General features: G+C 45.2%; 1 protein-coding gene across 2 annotated transcripts in view; it reads left to right on the forward strand.

The window, feature by feature from the left end:
- Positions 1-23,350, forward strand: part of Fbln5 (fibulin 5) — a 67,865-nt gene that overhangs the window by 43,496 nt on the left and 1,019 nt on the right. For both annotated transcript variants that reach the window (XM_076921385.1, XM_076921384.1), the window contains exons 5-10: positions 1,269-1,391; positions 4,104-4,220; positions 7,718-7,837; positions 11,754-11,876; positions 12,819-12,945; positions 16,220-16,415. In XM_076921385.1, coding sequence (XP_076777500.1) covers positions 1,269-1,391; positions 4,104-4,220; positions 7,718-7,837; positions 11,754-11,876; positions 12,819-12,945; positions 16,220-16,415 — 806 coding nt within the window. The remainder of the gene's footprint in view (positions 1-1,268; positions 1,392-4,103; positions 4,221-7,717; positions 7,838-11,753; positions 11,877-12,818; positions 12,946-16,219; positions 16,416-23,350) is intronic.

The following is a 23,350-nucleotide window of genomic DNA, read 5'->3' on the forward strand; positions in this document are numbered from 1 at the left end:
CTCCCCAGGGAGGCTGGGCTGTATGGGCAGAGCTGGGGTAAAAGGGGAGGCAAAGGGCCGGGGCAGGGGTTTGCAGCAGAGAACTGGGTAGGGACCTTGCATGTTGTCACCGTGTCAGGGTGGAATGAAGGTGCTACTACCTAGAACCAAGACTCTTGAGGATATTCATGCTTAGAGCAGTGACGACTGGCTCCCCATGGGACCCAGACACCTTGTCACTTTGGAGTCTGGCAGGGATTCATCAGTTCCCTTAGTGTTGGCTTGTTGTGGATAGTGGATTGTCATTTAACCTGAGGATATTGCTGCTTACCTGCTTACTATGTTCAGCTGTGCTGGCTTCCTGAGCACACAGCATGCCAAAACCAGTGCTATCTATGTCAGGGTTTGTCTCAGGATACTCACACTTTGGGGTCCTTGAGCCTTCCAGCTCCATTACACACAAGCAAACATGTTATCTGCGATTGAATTCAGGACCTCAGGCATGTCAGACAGGTGCACTATGTCCTCAGCCCAAAGATGCCATTTGACAAAAACGCCATTTGAATGGATGAGAAGAAAGTCTGCAATTTGCAGCATCAATAGGCAGATATGCAAAGTGGATTGTAGAGAAGGCAGTAATAGCTCACTTTCTTTGGACAGCCCCTCCTGCATCTGCTTGGTCCTGGCTATGTCCTCTGTTACCTCTGTACAGAGAAGACTTCAGTCAGGCAGGAGGAGGCATGGGCTAAGCCTGTGGCTTGGTATTTATGGCTTCCTCAGCTCTATTTGCCCAGCTGTAAAGTGGGCTCACGAAGTCCCGTGAAGATAAATGTGGGGTTCAGCAAACCACACAGTGAATGGCAGATTTCAATGATACTTCTGACTTGCTGCTGGTCCATTTGGCAAAGAAGGTGTCAATGAACAAATCCAGCTGCTGTCATGACAGAGGGGATGACAGGAAGGGTAGGCAAGAGAGCCTGGGATCAAAAGAAGAGAGTCACTGTTGGTGTACTGCATGTTCAGAGAATGTTGACAAAGGCCAAGAAGGATAAAGGCCAACAAACAGCGCAAATAGTTGTTTCCTCCCCTGTGTGTAGTTCTCAGAGCAAAACCTGCTCTAGAGGCCAGCGCTTCTCAAAAGTCCCTATCAGGGAAATACTCTGCTCTCGGTGTAACCCAGTGACTTTATCAGCAGCCTCTCAGCGAGACAGAGGTACAGCTTGCACTTCTGGTGGCTCCAGGATTCTTAGATATGAGCAGCATTCCCTGAAATCATTTTTGTGTTACAGATGTGGATGAGTGTGCGACAGACTCACACCAGTGCAACCCCACCCAGATCTGTATCAACACGGAAGGAGGGTACACCTGCTCCTGTACAGATGGGTACTGGCTTCTGGAAGGGCAGTGCCTAGGTAAGAACTCCTCAAGGCTCCAAGAGAAATTCTGGGGAGTTGATGGTTGTCATGGATACAGTACAATGTGAGAATTGTAGAGAGGTTCAGGTAAGTTTTTCTTTGGGTGTGTGTAGAAAGCTATGAAATGACCTTACACATCTCACTACTCATTAAAATAGGTTTTCACTATCAGTAGCATTTCATATTTTTTAAAAGCTACATTTTAAAGGATTTGGCATAAATTTGCTGAACTCTTCCTGCCTTCAGGACGCTTACAGCTAAGCCAAGAAGTAATAGAAGTGAGGGTTATTCTACCCTGGTTAGAAGAGTCCTGAGCCAAGGGAATACTTTTGCTTAGTTAAAGGAATGTTTCACACCTCAAAGTTAGATCAGGAGTGCCAGTGCCATCCTTTCCAGCACTGATACCTGCCACTCCACTCTGCCCACCCAGGGCTGTGCTCTCTCCAAAGGTGTCAATCATCACTGATTGACAGTTTTATCCCTTGCAGTTGTCATTGACTAGGGGCGTTTTTTCCCTTATGCTCTGGATTTGCATTTAGCCAAGTTGCCTTAAAGTTAGAACCAAACAACAGTATAGAATATATACGTATGTGGAAACAAACAAACAAAAACACCAAAACCAACACCAAAAACCTTTTTTTCCAGGTCTCTGGATTGAGGCTGAGTTTGGGTTTACTTTGTGACCTATCTGAAGAGACCTTGAGGCATGATAAGCTGCCTGGTCTTGGCCTGCTTCTCCTTCCCAGGCAGGCACAGAAGGGCTGATGGGCATGGGCCTCTGGGAATACGATAGTCGCTATGCATTAAAACCAACCTCTGCTCTAATGGAAAATGTGATCCTACCGGCTTGAATGTAAGCCGACAACAAGAGGGAATTCTTTGTACAGGAACTTCTTATGTAAAACTCCAGGGCTGGAAAGGATGTTCAATATTATGTCATCTAACTTTTATAGAGTTGGAGACAAACTCAAAGAGGAGGAACATTTTGGATAAACTTAAAACAAGTCGGGTCTAATATTGATGTCTCTGGCTTTCCCAGCCAGATTTTTTTTTTTTCTTACCACAAAGGGCACTAAGATGTGTGGCAGGGTACATGGACTCATCCTAGACACACAGAGGGCAGATCTCTCTATCTGAGAGATGCCAGAAGATGTTGCTCCTCTGCTTGTCAAGTTTGTTCTCTTTCACAGAGCACTATGGAGGATGCTCACTGGTACTTCACTTGCCTACACTGCATGGTCCATTAGTATTCACATCTGACAGGGACCTTTATTAATTTTTGCAGATCCCGTGCCTTCCCTTGGTTGAACTCTTCTTTCTCTTTAACTTGTGGGTTCGATGGCCACCCACTATCCCTTCTGTGCACAGTTGGAGACCTTGCCTTTTTCAGAACTATGAAGGATGAGGGCTTCATTCTTAAATACTCCCAAGGAGAGGGTACCTTCTCTGTCTCTGATGCCTCTCCAGGCACTGGCAATATTCCCAACTGTGTCTTGGGAGGAGGTCAGAATTAGCAACTATACAAGTCAAAATGTTTTTCAAGTAGAAGCTGCCCACCTCAGATGAATGTAGTTGGGCCATCTTAGAAGCAAATGGGACAAAGATACAGCAGAATCACAAGGTAGGGCAAAATCTGGTAAAGCAGAATATGGTGAAGGCTAAAAAACAGGAAATGGGTTGGGCTAGACCGGTGGTGGGGGAATTCTTTCTAGAAGTAGGTAGTAGAACCTGAGCACAGAGATCAAGATGTGAAGAGTGCTATCTGTATGTTTCTAGGAGCTGAGGTTCTAGGGAGGCAACATTAGGATTCTCCAGCACAGTAGGGATGATGTAAGGCTTGGAGACTGCTTCAGTCAGATCAACTGGTCCCAGCTCCTCCCAGAAAACAGAGAATGGTGGTTTCAATGGCAGCACCCTGCCTAATAGGAGTGAGTTGTCTAGCCCATCACTTTTTTTTTTGTTTTGTTTTTAGCTCAGGATGTTATAAAGTGCTTGTCCAGTGACATCAGGCTCCTCATAGGCTGGCACATGTTACAGGGAGGGCATATGGCACAGCTCTGATGGGACTGTACATTCCCCACCATGTTGCTACTTTCCATGCGTCAGATATTTATATCTGAAGGTCTGTGTCCACTCCAGAGCCAAGGTGAGCACAAACATCCTTCAATGACCACATTTATAGGTCTTACTGTAGGACTGCCCAGCTCATCCTGATGGCCCAGTATCTTGTTCCTGCCATCTGGACACAGTCATTATCAATAGGGCCAGCAGACAGTTCATTAGAGTGCTCCTGCTGATTCTTTTTACATGCTAAGCTAACTTGCTCATGTCCAGGGCACTGAAAGGATCATAGAGACTCATAGTATTGAACCTTATTATTGCATAAGTCTCAGTTAAGCCTGAGTTGGGTACGTTCTGAAAAGTCATCTTGTGCAGTATCCCAATCAAGGAAGAAAAATTTTGTCACAAATTTCAGGATAGGTTCAGTTATTCATGGAACAGAGATCGTTTGGGGAGGTAGAGGATTATAATGAAGCTGAGCACTGTGGTCCAAAAGGGTCATCATTCCTGAAACGTAGTAGGTTCTGTCTAAGCAGCCATCTCCTCTCACGGCCCTTGCTGGGCCCATCCTAGAAGAGGACAATGACTCCAGAGTGATGGTGGCCTCAGGGAAGAGCCCTGTCTTACCTTGCTTGCATTTGTTTCCAGATATTGATGAGTGTCGCTATGGTTACTGCCAGCAGCTCTGTGCAAATGTTCCAGGATCCTATTCCTGTACATGCAACCCTGGTTTCACCCTCAATGACGACGGAAGGTCTTGCCAAGGTATGTGACGTGTATGATAACATGGACACAGTATGAAACACTAGATTCAGTGTCCCTCGGAGCCTGACAGTTGATGTTTGCAAACCACGTGTCATTAAAGTGTGTCCTCATTCCTAGTCACTGCCCGCTTATCCCCCACTGAGTAGAGAAACCTGACACTAGAGCTGGTGATGCAGACAAAACAGCTCAAAAAGTGCTCTGAGGATCACAGAGGGAAAAGCCACAGTCATCTACCAAAACAGCATTATATGAGGTTGTGATCTGCCCGTGATTCTGTGTCTGCCGGCAGGAATGGCTTTCAAGGCTTCTGACCTCTGATGAATCACAAAACAAACACTACGTACCATGTAAACATGGGCCGTTTCCAGATATCTCTCAGGAATTTTTCCTTTGGTGTATATAAGGAGTGCATATTGCCCAGTACAGGCAAGGATGGGTTACCTTTCATGATCCCTCAGAAGGCTTCACAAAGCAGATGAAAATAAAGGTACTTTCTGGTTTCCACATGATCGCTTCCAACAAGGATCAGTAAGAAAAGCAATCTGTGTGTCCATCATGGTCCTATTGGAAGGCTTCTGCTCTGGAAGTCAATGAAGGCCTTAAGACCCAAAGAACTAATGGAAGTCATGATCTGGTCTGAGTTCTACCTCTGGCCCCAGCCTCCAGTCCCTAGCGTTGGTCTGGATGGAGACAAAGGATGAAGCCTTTGCTGGAGTCTGCCACTGGGTTTCACAGGCCCATTTCCTTGTCACACTATTTGAGTGAGTTCTGGCATGCAGGCCCTGGCCAGCTATTTAGAGGATATTATGTCTCCATTAGTTTAATCATATCTAAATCACTGGATAAACAGGAAGGCATCAGCCTTCCAGGGTTTGATGCTGGATTCTTTATGAGACTCTAAAGCTGGTCCTGCTAATTATTCCAAGAAGCCCCTGCCTGGGTTTCTTTTGCAAGAAGTGGTAATTTTTTTTTCTTTTTCTTTTTCTTTTTGGTCTGAGAGCAGAGCTGGGCCAGGAGTTTGAGGAAATAAATAAAACAGGGCCCTTCCTTCCCACTGGAGCAGGGAGCAGGCGTCTGGCTCCCTTGCTGTTGCGATAAGCTGCTTGTGGTTGATGACAGTCTCTTGGGGCCAAGGCTGGGGTTGGAGGTGCCAGCCCAGGTTTTCCCTCAGAGACTGGCACGGTATACTCAGGCAGCGCTTAGGTTTGTACATGGGCACTTGGCCACCAGGATATTGCATCAGCAGGGCCCAGAGGTCACACAGGCGGTTACGAATCCTGTCAAGCTTTTGCAATCATTCCACCTCCTGTCTCCTCAAAGGGCTTATGTCCTGTAAACCTCACTGACCTTATCAATAGTCTTATAGACAGGATTTGTGGCTATGACCTACAGATAAAGAAACGGACTCTCACAAAGGTAAAGCCACTTGGTCAGAGTCAGGTGGCTTGATTGTGGCAGAGTTGAGAGGAAGACCAAGGGCTCAGTGAGTCACTTGGGGCACCTTGCCCTCAGGACTCAGGCTGCTGGCCAGCAAGCCCCATGAACCCTCTGATCTCCACCTCTCTAGCTCTGGACATAGCTCATGCAACCATGCCCGGCGTTTTATGTGGGTGCTGGAATCTGAACTCAGCTCCTCATGCTAACACAACAAGCACTTTTCAGACTGAGCTGTTGCCTCAGTTCCCTGCCCTGGGGATTTTGAAGTAACCATTGGAAAATCTGGCAGAGAGAGGCAGTTAGGGTGCAAGGGGTATAACCCTTTCTGGTCTACCAAAAGTAGTTTTGAGTTATGGAAGCAACATCGAACTCATTCATCACCAACTGGCAAAGTGTCTGGCCAGGAGGACACCAGCCCCAAAGTGCAGCAACACTGGCCTATCGAAACTGGTGTGTGGTTTAGTAGACTAAGGACTTGCTTCTGCCCAGTCCTGCCCCTGTCTGGATGGAGAAATGCCCAGTCTCCCATGAGTGCTGGGTGCGTGGGCACCAGGGCAGCCTGGTATCTCACCAGACCCTTCCTACATGGCTGTTCATTTGTTTGTTTTTCCTCTAAGGGCTCCAGAGTTGGCAGGAAGCAGACACTTTGTGGGCATGGGATTAGCTTTCCCCTATATGAGGCCCCTCGAAAGCTGCTTACCACAAAAGTCTTTACTTCTGAGAACATTCAAAGCTCTTTTCAGAGCCTTAAGAGGCTTAACTGGACTTGTGAAGTAGAGAAAAACATCTCATAACTAGAACCTCCACCATAGGCATATGACATGTAGGAGGGGTTGCTTGCCTAGGGTCAGTTGATGCCAGCATCAGAAAGCTCTCCTTCCCTCTATCCCTCACCTCAATGAACTATACACAGTGAGTCCTGTGGATTATGATGGGGATTCCTGACTCATGTTGTAGTTCTAACCAGGCCCTTGTTGGCGTGTGAATTGGGGCATGTCTCTTAATGTTCAGAAGCATCAAAAATAGCTCTGCTGATGTGTAATTGATACACAGTACAACACTCTGCTGTAGGTATACTATCCCACTAGTATTGATATAAAACCATTACCACACTGAGGAGGAGGTATCTGCCATTGCTCTTGGTACTCTTGCTAATCTTTTCCTTTACCTATGAAACATGGAGAATGGGGGAGGGGCAATGGTCTGAAAGCAGAATTGTTACAAGAATAACCAGTGAGGCTATTTATTTATAATAAACATATTCTCAGAATTGCTGCGATGATTTACCTGATAGCAGTCAGTGGGGGCGAGAGAGGAGCAAATCAGAGATGGGAAAGAGTGGTTTTACTTGGGAATTCTGTGGGTGAGAGTCTGGGAGAGCGGACTTCCTGGTAGGTACAAGTGTACACACACATAGATGCAGTGTGTGACATGTTCATCTCCCTTCTGGCTCGCCACTCTAGAAGGGGCCATGCATACAGAAGTTCTCGCTCTTCAGGGTGCATGTTGGAGATGGTCCTAGTTGCTTTCCCTGTGGTTATGATAAAGCATTCTGATGAAGCAACTTAAAAGACAAAGGACTTATGGTTCAGGATGACAAAAGGTTACAGTACACTATCATGTCAAGGTCACAGCAGGAGGAGGCAACTGCTCACATGACACCCACAGTTAAGGAGCAGAGGGTGGTGAAATCTAATTCTTGCTCACGTTCTTCATGTATTTAGCCCAGGATCCAAGTCCAGGGAATGGTGCTGTCCACTTGAATTATCTTACTCAAGACAATCCCTCTCAGGCATGGCCAGAGGCTACATTCCTTATAGGTGTGTCTGAAGCCTCATCTAGATCCTGTAAATTGACAGTTAGTATAGTCTCACAGAACATGAGATTATGGTCTGATAGGTCATGGCTGGTGGATCCTTGGTACCTGGGAATCTGGGCTCTTGGTGATAGATTTTGCTGCCAGTTCATGTGTCTGCCTCATTTGTGTGTGTGGTTGTTTGTCTGCTTGTTTGTTTTGTTTTTTGGTCACACTAATAGTGATGTACTTTGGTTTTGTACAGATGTGAACGAATGTGAAACTGAGAATCCCTGTGTTCAGACCTGCGTCAACACCTATGGCTCTTTCATCTGCCGCTGTGACCCAGGATATGAACTTGAGGAAGACGGCATTCACTGCAGTGGTAATGGGCTGGGCATTGGAGCTGTCCACCGTCCACCTGTTCAGAGATCCGGGGCTGGGGCAAGGGATTTATCACAGGTGTTTCCTCTGGTTTCCTGGTTGTATATCTAGCTGGAGACATTTCCCAGTGTCCTGGGATTATAACCACACAGAGTAAAGATGAGTCACTTCCTGAGTTCACTGTTACCTTCCTGGTCATCTGACTTTAATGAAAAGTCAGTACAGCCAGTGTCTGGATGGAGTTGGTGAGAGGAAGAACTCACCCAATCTTGCCCGTTGATCTGAGAGTTATCTGTCCTTTCCTAGCACTGGCCCAAAACCTAGAAATAGTATAGTTGATATTTATGGAAGACTGTTATCTAGGGGTAATTGATTTTGCCACTAGCTTAGAAGGACATTGAATAAGTAAATAATACATATACATGCATATACTTTGGGAATGTCATCAAATAATCATGACCCAGCACTAGGCCTGGCGCACAGTGAGCGTGCAGTAAACAGTCAGTAAGTACAAGCCTGACTGTTGAGTGAGTGAATCTTAGAGATTTGTTTCCAGAACACAGCTACGGTGGATTAATTGACTTTTAAAATAAATTTCATCCAAGCCCAGGTGCTGTTACTCTCTTCTCACGCTAGTTTCTTGAATCTGTTGTAGTTATCTTATTAACTTTTTTTTCCTCCCAGAAAGTCAAATTTCTAAATAGTCAGAAAACTATCATGAAAGTTAGAACGTTTTGAAATTAAGAAACACATTTTATTTCTATTTAGTCTGTGGTATCCTATACAACACAGATTCATAGGCTCATTTGTATGTCTCTGTGTCTATCTCTGTCTCTCTCTGTCTGTCTCTACATGTGTGTTATCTGTAAATTTTTTGTTAAAGTAAAATCATCCCACCAGTTTTGATGTCCTCTGCAATTGTAAATTAGCCCAGTCCACACTAATAATGTTTCCTATGATTTTTTTTTTTTCAAAATAAAAGCAGGCAGTGCTCTAGGTGTGAAAATTGTCCTGCAGGATGGAAAGAGTCCCAGTCTTGGGGTTTACCATAACAGGAACCTACCGAGGCTGTGAATGTCACTTGTTTACCAGCTTCCCTTGGGACTGGAATGTTCTAGGGACACAGTTCTCAGAAACAAATGGTCACCTCTTTCCAGGGCCAGGTCACCCTCAGAGTCACAGCAAGCAGTTACAGAGCCTCAGCCTGATTACAGACCAGCTCCCCTCTCTCCAGAAATAAAATACCCAAAACCATGAAAGGCCTCTTTTTTCTTCCATTTCATTTCTTTTCATAGCATTCCTTAGGGAGTCTGGACCAAAGAACTGAGGGATGTGGAGAGCTTTGCATTATGGGGTGGGATTAGTACTTTCCCCGGAATTACCTGAAACCCCATAGACGTTTATTGACCACTGTCAGGGCCTTGAGGTAGGGACTCTGGAGCCAGAGAGAGCTGGGTTCAAACTCTGCCTCTGTTAGTCACTACTTCCCATAGCCAAGGAGCTTTTCTTTTTCTTTTTCTTTTTTTTTTAATTTTATTTTTATTGGATATTTAATTTACATTTCAGATGCCATCCCCTTTCCCCACTCCCCGAAAACCCCTATCCCATGCCCCCTTTTCCTTTTTACATTTATACACTTTTTAAAAAATGTTAATCAAAGGCTTTATAAGTTTGGTAATGCTCAATCATAAGTGTAACCTAATACCCAGCCTAGATATATTAACTATCTTTGACTGGTGGAGACACGTGAACATTTGCCTCCCTGTCTCCCCCCTCTTTTTCTCTCTCGTCACCTAGCTTCTCCTCTCTTTCTTCTCCTCCTCTCCTTACTCCTTCTCTTCCTCTCAGTACTCCTCCCACCTTAGCTCCTCCTACATATCACCCTTCCTGTTAAAATAAAACTTTTCTCTCAAAATACATTTAGAGCATAATTATGCCAATTTGTACCAGTGAGGTACAAGATAGTCCTAATACCCAGTCCATCATTTTGTTGACTAACCAGAACCTCTGTCATCTATCCTAACTAAAACACTTAGTTCTGAACCTGGCTTTTGCCAAGGCTTTTTTCAAGCCTCGGTTTCCTCCTAGTTAAATAGTTATCTTCATGGAGTGGTCATAAAGACTAGATAAATTGGAATTCCTCAATGTCATGGTCACTTAATGAAATTTCCCTAAGTATTAGGGACTTTGGACTTCATGGGGAGCTCATATCCTTTCTAGTTTGGCAGGATTTCTCTTTTGTTCCTAAATGACCTGTATATTCTCCATGGTCACTGGATACCACCTTCTACCAACTTTACTGGAAACCCTGGCTCCAGCAGGCCTTGTGGACAGTTAGAAGTGGCCTAGGGACTGTGTTTTATGCACTTTCCCCAGAAATTGGAACACTATTATTCTTAGTTGGCTCTCAAAGCTGGGGTAGCCCCTCTTCGCAGCACCAGATCCTGCTCGTCCCCGTGTCCTTCCAGGATTTGCTAAGCCTTGCTGATCCTAGAAATGAGATGGGGTTTCACATGGAGGAATGGAAATGGCCTAACGTGGACTTTTTGCCAGACACCTGGCTTCTATTTCGGCTTTTCAGTGGAGGGTGGAGCCACAGCCCTTTGTGGGGGAAAAAAAAACTTTCTGGGATTTCTGGAATTGCAGATGTTAAGGCAAACCAGAGTGAGTTGAGGACCCTCCTTCATCCAGTAGGAGGTGGGGGTGGGCTTTTCCCTTGTATCCTACAGTGGAGCTAACTTTGCTGGGCTAATTCTCACACATGGGCACTCCCAGCTCTGATGGTTTTTAGATCCCGAGCAGCTGTTATTCAGGGGATGTTACCTCATCATGCGCTCTAGAGTAGTTTTGAGATGCCACATTCAGATCTATGATCTCTTATTTAATCACTTGAGCTATGAACTTGATCTAGTTGCCAAAGTCCTGTGAGCCTCATTAAATTTGTATAGTCATAACACCTTCTCAGGGTTGAGGTAGGGATTAAATATGATGAGACATGTTGAGCATTTAATATGATTGACACATAGTAGGCCTTGGAAATTGATGGACATCACTACTAACACGTAGTAAAGGAGTTAATGGAACCTGCAAACTACACAGAAACAATTGGTGACATGTCATGATGGGCTGGAGCTGGAGACCCTCAGATTTCTCTGTAAAGCTGGTTGAGGATTAGATAATACTAATACTGGAGTATGCTAACTTTAGTTAGTGAATTACATCCTAAAGCCACTGACTCTTCATCCATGGCCAAGAGACAGCTCAGAAAAATGGGGAGAGGTTCCCTTTTTGGATAAAGAAAGCATTAGTCATGTGATATGCGGGTTCTTCAAAGACGAAGCGGCAGTCTCCTTCATGCCAACACTCTCTCTCTTGGGGTGTTCTGAGCCATCAGTGATCTGTGAGTTACAGAGTAGTCAGAGGATATGTCACATGGGGAAACCAGTGAAAGCAAGTTTTCGGGAAACAACAAATGCAAGAAAAACATGTTTTCTTTGGCAGGCCTGTCAAATGAGGCACAAATGGGGCCTGTATTACCAAATTCTGTGTGTGATCAAGAATTAGCTTTTCTGGAATGCCTGCTCCTACGTTAGCTGCCAAGGTCTATGTAGAGTAATGGTACCATTGTTGGGACAGTGCTGCCCCCTGCCCTCCTCTGCAGGATGGTTCCAGGCTGGCTAGAGACTGCTGCATCTCATGTTCTAAGGAACATCTGAGGCAGCTAGGCCACCAGAGGCATTGAGCCTGCTCTGCTCCTTGCCACAAATATCAATCAGTGTCCTTACAGGGTGTAAGCTCACCATCAGTAGATATGATCAAGAAGTAAATTGGCGACCTCGTAGCATTGAGTTTATTGTCTCTTAGGAAAGACAGGTAGTCTGTGAAAATAACCAACAATTCTACCTTGTCACTCTCAGATATGGATGAGTGCAGCTTCTCCGAATTCCTCTGTCAACACGAGTGTGTGAACCAGCCCGGCTCATACTTCTGCTCATGCCCTCCAGGCTACGTCCTGTTGGATGATAACCGAAGCTGCCAGGGTAAGACTGTCCACAGGGGTTGGATGGAGCTGATTCAGATGGGCATATGGGTATCTCCTCCTGAAGAATCTTGTTGCTTCAGGAAGATGGCAGGGTTGGGTATGGTTGGACCTGGCAGCTCTGGGCAGGATGTCTGAGTGGAAATGTTTCTCTTCTCTCCTCTGACCAGGAGAGAGGGTCTATACATGTCTAGAATGAACTCTGTAGCGGTAGATGGCACTTTCTGAGGGGTGGTCTCTCTCTTGCCAGGCATATAGATCTATGCAACCCCAAGAACGATTGCTTTGGACCTAACCAAGGCCTCTTAGAGCTAGGCCCCACTGAGTGATCAGTGTTGGCTTTCTCATATTGCCTTGAAGGCAGCTTATGTAACTGGCCCTCTTTGATTTCCTAGATTGTATACTAGGTCTCTCACGGGATCCAGACCCTGAATACAAAACAGCTAAGTCTTCTCCAGATTGACACTGTAGCTACAGGGCCCCTTGCAGAATGACTGCCCCTTTATTAATTTTATTCCCCCAAACATGCAAGAATTATCCATGGTGGTGATGAACATCAGAATTATCACTCCAATTAGTATAAACATGGCTTACCGCAAATACAAGCCACTTTAAAAATAATATAGACAAACAGATATAGTTACTTTTAATGCTATCTTTTATTTAAAGCCATGGGTCCAGACATTTTATAGTTTTAATATATACTCAATGTAAAAGTCACTGATAAGATGCTATAAATTTGTTTTTACTAAATCATAGAGATCTTGTGTCTATTTCCTGTTACATCTTAATTTTCACTGCCCATGTTTTGAGGGCCCAATAACCGTGTGGAGCCAATGGCTACCATATTGGATGATAAGGTGCATGTACTCTCACTCCTATCCCACTCCCAACACCTGGTTCAGGGCTAACACCATGCTTCTTTTTCTACCCTGCATTTCAGATATCAATGAATGTGAGCACAGAAACCACACGTGCACCCCACTGCAGACTTGCTACAATCTACAAGGGGGCTTCAAATGTATTGATCCCATCCGCTGTGAGGAGCCTTATGTGACGATTGGTGATAAGTAAGTCAAGGCTAATCCTTGGGAAGTGGAAGGGGATGGAGACCTGGCTCAGGAAGCTGTCAGTGTCTTATAAAGGAGGTTTTCCAAGCCAAGGAGTCAAGAGATCTGCCCTAGTCAAAGTTCTGAAGTGCCAAAGGTAGACCGATGACTAAATCACCACATGGTTAGGACTAACACTGAGGAGACAGCTTCAACAAGATGATGGCACTGGGATGTGTTTTGCAACCCTGGAGTCTTCTGTGTTTCTTTTCTTTCCCCTTACCCCACCCCATCTACACCTCATGCTGGCCCATCTCTGTTCCTCATCCTGCATGTAAAGCACACGTGTACAGCACACAGCACATACATGTACATCTTCCCTCCTTTCTACAGTCAACTATGAGCCCCCTTCCCACGGCAACTGCAAACCCTCACAGTGGAGATGATGGACTGGATTAGCCACAGGCATCCCATTCTTCTCTTAAAGAAGATTCAGGGCTCAACCAATAAGATTCCTGCTGTGATTAAAAAGAATGGACCGAAGAAGAAGTCCAAGTCAGGACTGGGGGCTCCTTCAGAGGTGGTGTCACATGTTGCTATTAGCAGTACTTCCAAGAAATTCTTTAGAACAGGGACCTTCCAGTTTCTGATTCCAAATCCCTAAGTAGCCCAATAGAGAGAGCATTAAGCCACTCTCCATGTTAGGGTCTCTCTGGTTTTGTCTGTTCAAGAACTGATGTTGTCCAACTGGCAGGCTTGATCAGATATTACCAGTGAAACCTCTGACCTGAAAAAGCTTACTAACTTCCTCCTTCTAAGCCCTAGGGCCAAGTGATGGCCATCCACTTCCAGTTCTTTGCCTGCTCAGGAGTCCTGTACAGGAGGACCACCAGCTGGAACAGGGCATGTTCTCACCTTGACCAATACCCAGTAGGCCCAGCCTCCCAGCGCTTCTGCGTATACTTCCTGCCAGATGGAAGGCATTTTTTTTCCATCTCCTGGTGGCCCATCTTTCAGATCTCTGCTCAGTGCCCCTCTCCCAGCTGTTCACGATCCTCTTCAGCTGGGAGCCATCACTCCCCTTTCCAATTTTCTTTTAGAAAACAATTATTTTCTCTCTGACATGTGACATTTTAATGTGATCATTTTGGCACCAGGGATATTTTGACTTGGCTGCTCGGTTGCAGTCTTAACAAAATGATACATTGATGCTTCCTTGTCGTCTTTTGCTTGTTAACTATTAGTGGTGCTCTGCTCTTGTGGAGCTTAACAGTGTGTGGGAGAAGGCACAGTAAAAAAAAAACTGCCAGCATGACCGATCCATTGTGGGGGAAGGCTTTTACTGTGAGGAAGAGAAAGAAAATATCCGGTGACAACTGGAAGAGTCCAGAGCAGAGAGAGTAAAAAGAGAAACAGATTGGACATGGCCAAGACAAAGGAAGCCAGAGAGTGGCAGAAAAGAGTGGAGAGAGCAAGAGCTAGTGACAGAGCAGGAGAAAGTGTGAGAGAGTGTGACCAGAGGGTGGACATATCCTGTAGAGAAGGCGGAAGCCACAGGGAGGGACTCCTTTTGGGGACGGAAAACCTGTTCCACAAGTTCCAGAGGAATGCTAGCTTTTATCTAAACACCAGAAATCCTCCTACAATCCAGCGTTGAGCTCCTTTCTGGCAATGTGGACTTCCTGAGCACCAACAAAAGTCTAGGAGAGGGGAAAGACAGCGAGTGGATTGGTTTATGGATGAATACATAACAGCAGACAGAGTGAGGAGTTTATAGACAAGGAAAGAGGAAGTTGAACCTGTTCTGGGAATCTACAGGCCCCACTGAGAGAATGACCTTTGGATAGGGTGGGAAGTTGAGTGGATGTGAACTAGTGAGAGACTGGAGGAGCAGAGGGAACAGCATGCATAAAGGCAACTAAAGCCAGGTTGGCCTTTAAGCCTACAGGGATCATAGGAAGTTGGGCTCCTTCCCCATAGAAGGTTGAAGAACAGTGGTCTGAGAAAGTTGGGGGCAGGGTGGAAAGATCCAGAAGGCTCATAGAGTCCATAGAGGCTAAAACTTGAGTTCAGTTTTCATTTGGGCTTCATCGAGTGACCACTGAAGAGTGTGCAGGAGACGATGTAGCTTGACTTAGTTTGACAAAGGGCAATTTGTTAGGAGGCCATCACAGAGGGCCAGGTGAGAGATGAGTGACAGAGTGGCCAGCACTGAGGGGTGAATACTTGTTTTTAGGTCATTGTTCCTTAACTTCCAGTCTACCTGTAAAAACTGTCGGCTCTGCTTCCAAAGTAAATTCTAAGTCTAGATGCCTCTTTGTATCCACCTCCTGTTGTGAACTCTGCCCCACAAGGGAGGAGGGTGTTTGGGAATGGAGGAAAGATGGATAAGCCAGCAGGTGTCTCTATTAGGCATTCCTTGGCAACAGATGACTATGGCTTTCTGTTAGGTTATGTTATTCCTAGGATTAGAAATTATCTGCTTTGTATTTTAAATATTTGTGTTTAAATATTTGCATTTCTCCCATTAGAAGGTACACTTCTTGAGGGCATGGTAATACTGAGTTTCTGAAGTGTCCAGCGAGTCCTGCACTCTTGTATATTGGTTCAATTATAGTCCGTGCATGCTGAGCTGAGTGCAGTAGAGAACGTAAAGGATCCTTGAAAACCATCAGCCTAATATAATTTTCATTGAAAAGATGTATATGGGCATTTGCCTTCATCTTATCTACCATATTCGTGCCTGGTACCTGAAGAGGCCAGAAGAGACATCAGATCACCCTGGCAATGGAGTTACAGACACTTGTGAGCTGCCATGTCTGGGAATGGAGTGAAGATGAGTTGTGAGCTGCCAGGAGGGTGTTGGGAACCAATCCTGGGTCCTCTCGTAGAGTAACCAGTGCTTTTAACTGCTAAGGTAGCTCTCCAGCCTCCACTTTTAAATATTGTTAATGCATGTCCCTGACTGGGAAGTGAGGGCTATATGACTATCAGCACATGTCTGAACACATGTCGCACGTGAAACATACTGGAGAATGTTCCAGTGTGCTGATGACCAGAGATCCAATTAAATCCTTTAGTAGCCAGAATATCTGATTCCAGGGAAAGCGATTGTCTAGGAGGCAGATCTCATGTTCACTCTAGAGAGCCTTCAGATCAGAGCTGGGAGCAGAGATGGTCTCTGGTTACACCAGTGCACGATACGGATGACTTGGCTTTGTTCTCAAGTGAAGGAGAAGACAGTCAGTGCCTGGAAAGGATTTACTGAGCATTCCCATGGCTTCTCTCCTGTCAGCCGCTGTATGTGTCCTGCTGAGAATACCGGCTGCAGAGACCAGCCATTCACCATCTTGTTTCGGGACATGGATGTGGTATCAGGACGCTCCGTTCCCGCTGACATCTTCCAGATGCAAGCAACAACCAGATACCCCGGTGCCTATTATATTTTCCAGATAAAATCTGGCAATGAGGGTCGAGAGTTCTACATGCGGGTAAGTGGAAGAGTGAGCCATGGCTGCCATCTTTAACAAAGGCCACTGTATGTGTGTGTGTGTGTGTGTGTATGACATACACATGTCAAGGCCAAAGGTCAATGTTGATTGTCTTTGTTCTATTGCTCTCCACCTTCTTCCTCTATCACTTGCAACCTGGTGATTTCTATCTTTAATAACAGCCGTGTATAGTCTAGTCTACAGTCACATTTCATGGAAGCAGGTAAGCATATAGACCACATGGGAAGTGTGGAAAGAGGAGAGGAAAGTGAAGCCCATTGCTCAGAGACTCTCGTCTATCACTTTCTGCATGTTCTTCCTTCATGTGTCCCAGGGGCCTCCTCTGTGAAAGGAGAAGTTAGGCCACGACACAGTTTTAGTTTCAAAAGTATGGGAGACTCCATTCCTTAGCTTAAACATTTATTTGTATCTTGACAAGTATATTATACACTTACCATGCATATTTAGAAGCTGAAAATAGAGCATTAAAAAACATTTTATGTCCTCACTCTCCTGGTATTTACATGTCAGCAAAAAAGAAATAAAAAAGGTATAGTTTTCAGGTGTGGACTCTACTAACTTTGCTTACATAGTAGGCATTAGCACTCTTAAAATCTGAACTAATTACAATGAAATAATAACATCTTCCCTGGCACTTGTGCTGTGTAGCACCTGCAGCTATGATCTGAAGTAGCTCAGATACAGAACACTATAAAAAGCTTGAAAACATTGTAGCACACGTCCTAAAACGTGTCTACTTTGTATAATAAATAAACCATGTACCTTCAATGCTGTGCCATGTGTATGCCTGTAATACCATGCTGTGGGTACCTTCAGTACCACACTGTGGATATATCTTTAGTACCACGACATGTATGTGACTAGACTTCTCATCTCTTCAGCCCCTGGAATGACTTACCTACACTGGTCTATAACCAGTTTTTGTCATATTATAGTATGCATGTAAACACTCGTCCTGGGGAAGGTCCTAGAACTTTATTTCTATAGATGACCTGTTTTAGATGGTGAATCGAGGGTAATATGTACCTGGACTCTCTGCACTGGGAGTTGGAGACAGGGATCCCTGGGACTTACTGGCCAGCCAGCTTAGCTGAATTGGTGAGCTTCTGGCTCAGTGAGAGACCCTGTCTCAAAAAAGAAGTGGAGCCAGGCATGGTGACACCCCTTTCATCCAAGCACTCAGATTGTGGAGAAAGGAGCAGGTGGATCTCTGTGAGTTCAGGCTAGCCTGGTTTACATAGCAATGTCTAGGCCATCCAGGACTATAGTGAGACCTTGTCTTGGGGGTTGAGGGGAAGGTAGAGAGCGATTAAGAAAGAAAAAGACACTTGATGTTGAACTCTTGTTTTACATGCATATGCACACATATGCATAATGCCTACAAGTACCTGAGCACACACACATACATACACACAAACACATGTACACACACACATGACAGGATATTCCTTCTGTGGCTCTTGTAGCAAATGTCCCCAAACCTGGTAGTTTAAGACAACAGAAATATTTTCCTTTATGCTTTTGAAACTCAAAATGTCTGAAATTATTTCTGCATCTACACCAATGCATTGCAGGGCTGTTGTATGTCCCGTGTCTAGAGGAGAAGCATTTCCAGTGTTCTCTAGTTTCCTGTGTCTCAGTTAGGATTTCTATTGCTGTGACGAACATCAGGACCAAAGCGAGCTGGTAGGAAGGGTTTATTTGTCTTAAGTTCCACATTACAGTCCATCATTGAGGGAAGTCAGGACAGGAATTCAAACAGGGAGAAGCCTAAAGGCAGGAGCAGATGCAGAGGCCACACTGAGATGCTGCTTATGGCTCACTCCTAACAGTTTTCTCAGTTTGATTTCTTATAGAACCCAGGACCACCATCACCCATAATGAGCTCGACCTTCCCCCATAAATCACCAATTAAGAAGATGCCCTACAGGTTTGCCTACATCCCATTTTATGGAAGCGTTTCTCAGCTGAAGCTCTCTCCTCTCCAGGGATTCTTTCTTGTGTCAGGTTGGCATAAAACTATGCAGCACATTCTGACTCCAGGTCACCTATACATTATTATCCCTGCCTCCTTCTTTGTCTATACTCCTTACAGAGAGCCTTGTAACTTAGGGACACCCATTTCCCTGCGTTCAGACTCTTAAAATCATCTTCAAAATTCTTTTATTTTCTTACAATGTTTCCATCTTGCCTGGATTGAAACCTTGCTGTCACAATTTGGCCCACTGAACCCAGAAGCCTGTATCTGATCCTCTAGAGTCACCACTGGGAACAGGCCTATGGACATTTTATACACTTAATCTGAGACCTATTCAAGGGCCTATGACAGAGCCATATCTCTGAACTTCATGCCCTTCCCCCAACCCCTTGACAAAATCTTTCAATACTTGCCTCTGGAGCTGTCAATCTTAGGGACTAGTGGATTCTCACTAACATTATTCACTCTCAGCAATAACCAAACAGAATCAGGTCATGTGTGACTACCTGACTTGTCGAACTGGTTTAGAGCTGGCTTAGACCAAAGAAGAAGGATCAAAGACTTTGGGAAAAGTTGGAAGAGGAAGTGGAGGATGTTTTGCAATATGAAAGAGATGAATGGATGGTACATGTGTGTACATGTGCATGACTGTATGTGTGACTCTGTGTGTGTGTGTGTGTGTGTGTGTGTGTGTCCTTCCTTGGGCTCATATGCACTGGTGTCAACTCACTCCTGTCAAGTCTTGGTGGGTTTACTGTCCTCTCAAGGTAAGTCCAACCCACCAGTGTCCTTCATCAGAAGCACAGGCATCCTAGTTAGTTATAGGGTAAAGAGATGGCCTTCACTATTTAGGAATTTAAGATTTCATCACTAACTCTTCTTGCCTCAGTTAAACTCCAGCCCCAAGCAGAGCTCTGTAGAAGCTTCCCTGTCTAGGCAACAGGTCACTCCTTTGAGTGCCACTCACTAAAATCCCCCAGGCCCCATAATCATTCTGGCGACCAGTCTGAGAGGTGCCCAGGGATGGTAGAAAAAGGAGACTATTCTTTACATGGAATGGCCAGGAAAGAGACCCCATTCTTTGGAACTTCCTCTGGGCCCAGACTATCATAGCAGCTAAGGAACACTGGACACTGAGCTCAAAGCTGCATGTAGCTTATATCTCTCGTGACCAAGAAAGACCTGCACGCTTTTTAAATTTTTATTCAGAAGAGGCATAGAAGCAACAAAGGAACATAGGCCTGCCATAAAATGACCAAAGGGTCTTAAGGATGGGAGGGAGGTAGCCAAGGTCTCCAAGACTGCTCCTGAGACCAGAACAAAGGTTTGCAGTGAGACTTGGGGAAGCCAAGGGGCTTGAGAGTGGCACACTGAAACTGTTGGGATCAGTGGGCTTCTGAGCATACCGTTGTCCAGAGCCCAGAACCCCGCTCAGGAGGCTGCTCCCTTTTGTTTACTGTGACCGGGCTAAGTCCTCTTCCTTGGTCTTCTCCAGCTTTCCCCAATCCTGTTATCTCGAGCACGTTATCTAACTGCTCTCAGCCTCGATGTCCTGATCTCTAGAGAAGATCCTAATGTTATTTGCTTTAGGATTAGCTGAACTCATTCACTTACCATGGCATCTGGAACACGGAACGACTTTGGCAAATTGCAGGGTTGAAGGGCATGAAACTGTCAAGCACTTTGTCCATTTTTCTCCCCTGCTGCCTCAAACTGCACACACCTAGGTGACACCATCTCAGCTTTCTTCTGTAAGACTCCAGGAACGTTCCCTGACAACTGTCCTACTGTCTCATTCTCTTTCACCAAAGTCCTTGCACATAGAAACCACAACCTCTGTCTCTTTCAGTGTCAAGTTTCTGATTGCCCCTGGTGACGCAGTCTTTACAGCCCTCTTCTTCCCCTCTCAGCAAGGACAGCGCTGCTTTTTGGATTCTCTAGGATTAGAGGCAGGGTGCATAGATAGTGAGATGGACACAGGGTGAGATAGACAACCAGGGTCCTTATCTTGTCACTATAGCAAGGAGTCATGCCCTTTCTGAGACAGACACTCAAATTCTTGCAACACCATGTTGGATGATGATGATGATGATGATGATGATGATGATGATAACTCTGTCTATGGATATCCCACTGACCATTTCCCTGTATGGGCAGTAGGGTATCTGGCTGGGTACTTGCCACATCAAACCTCTCCTTCTGGCATTATAGTCCACAAAGACTTTCAGTAGTGAAGTTAGCAGGTTGCCCTGGCAACCTAACCAGTAGCCATTACTCAGGATCTGGAATGTATAGTATTTTTGACTTACTCTTCCAGTGTTAAGTTCTAAGAAGAGCATCTTGTAGCACTAGAAAGCATTTAATAAGTAGACACTGATGTTGCCACTGCTACTGCTACTGCAGTTGTAAGAAAGCCATTGCCTCTGAGAGCTTGGAAAAGTTGGGAATGCTACCCGGGGAACTGGAGCATCATGTGGCCATTCAGGTTCTACCATACTGACTTTCATTGGTTTTTATAAGAAGTACTTGGGAGTAGTATTCTGTCAGCAGATAAGCCATATATGCTTCCAATTACTCATGCACACACCCATCCCCATGCAAACATATGCATACATGCTCACAGGTGCATGCATACACACGTACACATATGTTATACATACACACCAAAGTTTACATGCATATGTATAGGCATAGCCTGTGAAGCCCCGTGAGCAGTCTGTCAAGAGCTGAGCCTTGGACAGAAGCCTGTATTGGCGTTTACTAGAGGGCACGGAGGTGCAGTTAGATCTGGAAGAATCAGTTAGACTGTTTTATTTAGAGTATCATTTAGAGTTATTTATTATTTAGTATTATTCATTTAGAGTATCATTTAGACTGTGCCACATTATGTCTAGCCATGGTGACAGGGATCAGAATGGCTGTCGACTCCACTCTTTCCTTGGTCACCCATTTGCACACTTCTTGCACACTTTCACTTAAAGCAGAGTTGAGCCAGGCACTGAATTCAGACACAAGCATGATATGGCTTCTGCCCAAGCACACACTCTGAGGTGCACATGTGGAACAAACTAACAAAGCCAAATACTTGCCACGAAATGGAGAACCAGAGGACCCGTTGATTGAAAAGCCATTTAGAGTCAGATACTCTACTATTGCAATCATGTATGACCTTATGGAATATAAAGGTCATAACTCTTAACCTATTTCCTGTTTAGGGCTAAGTAGGAAATGGGCAAATGTTGTAGCCAAATGCCTGACCTCATATGACCCTCACTTTGGGGTGTGTAAGATCTTAGGGATCAAACCCAGGATTTCATACATTCTAGGCAAATGTTCCATCTATGAGATATGTTCTCTCCATTGCTTTGAATTAGTGGTCACCAAAGCCACCAAATGACCAGGATTCTTAGGGCAGGTATTTTAGTAATGCCTTAAAATCTAAATTTGGTGGGGGAGGTGGCTGTCCTCAGCCCCAGAAGGCACTTGAGCACTTCCAGGTGCCACGGGCAAGCCTTTTCCAGGGTGCAAAGGCTCTGGTCCTGCCAGTGTGAACTCAATGACTTCCAAGGCTACGTGGGTCTAGCACTATCTCATACACTCAAGATATTGTTGAAAAGAGTAGCCTGGCAGCTTCTCCCTGCTCCACTCCCCATTTAGACATGAATCTCTGCAAATTGTCTTCCTCACAGACACCTTCAGGTCAAGGTCCTTAGCACCCTTGACCTTTGTTGAAGTAAACAGTGCAAACTGACAAAATGAGTGAATGTGTGGATGTTGTGGCCGTCTCCCTGCACAGCTGTCCCCACTGAAGTCCTAGCCCTGGGCTCTGGGGTTTTGAAAGGGCCAAGAAGAAAGTCTGCACAAGGTACCTGCACAAACAGGTACCAATTATGTGGATGCTGATGGAAATACTGAAAGCCAGTGCCAGGAGGAAATTGCATGGCTGTAACTGCTGATAGCCCAATGGCCAAGGCAGGCCTAGTGCTTGGCCCACACCTCTGTCACGCCAGTGAGCAACCTTGGAGGAGGTGCCAAGCTTTGTGGGGAGCCCTCCCTTTATGGAGACAAAGTAAATGCTTGGTGTGCCTTTATCCAGGCCAAGTTCCTTGATTTCATGGAGTTTGTTCCTTTTATTTTCTGGGTACTGCAGCTTCTGAGAAGTGATTATCCAGCCTGTCCCTGTTCTCACTCAGACTATTTCCTCTGCAGACATCTGTATCTGTCTGTTGCATTGATCCTGGGTACCTCTACTTAGGGTGTCATAAGGGAGAAGACTCAAAGTCTGTCATCTCTTCTGATAATTGTTGAATAATGAAAAGGGGGAAGAGGTTTACAACTAGGCAGAAAAATGAACTGGAGCCCCCTAGCTCTAGCCCTGGATGGCTCCAATAGATTATTTAACGTACTAGGCCTCAGTTTGTTTGTTGATAGAATGGCATAATGAGATATACCTTCAGGATAATCCTTACATAAGGGCAACTGGCCCCTATCCCACCCCACCCCAGAATTTGGTGCTTTTAGGTCAGCATTTAAAAATTATTTATGTGTCCACCAAGCACCTGGAATCCTGTTAAGGTACAGATCCTAGCTCAATAGATCTTTGGTGGAGCCTAAAAGTCCATGGTTCTAAACAATGGTACCACACTATACTCTAGGGATGCAGAGATGGACCAAGGCTGCAGCACACATGATTATATATAGTAAAATATCCTTTCTCTCAATATACAGTAATAATTCTCTCATGTGCAAAGCTAAAGCCCCTGTAGCAGGGTCTGACTTAGACTTGGGAATCAGAGAAAGCTTGCCTCAGGAAATGATCGTTCAGGTGAGACATACCAGGTAAAGAGTGGGCAAAGCTGGGAAAAAACTCAGCACCACTGAGGTGGCCAGGTGACCCAGCTTCACAGAAGCAGACTAAGACAGCATCCTTACTGAG

The sequence above is a fragment of the Arvicanthis niloticus genome, chromosome 23, assembly GCF_011762505.2.
Source record: "Arvicanthis niloticus isolate mArvNil1 chromosome 23, mArvNil1.pat.X, whole genome shotgun sequence".
Classification (NCBI taxonomy): domain Eukaryota; kingdom Metazoa; phylum Chordata; class Mammalia; order Rodentia; family Muridae; genus Arvicanthis; species Arvicanthis niloticus.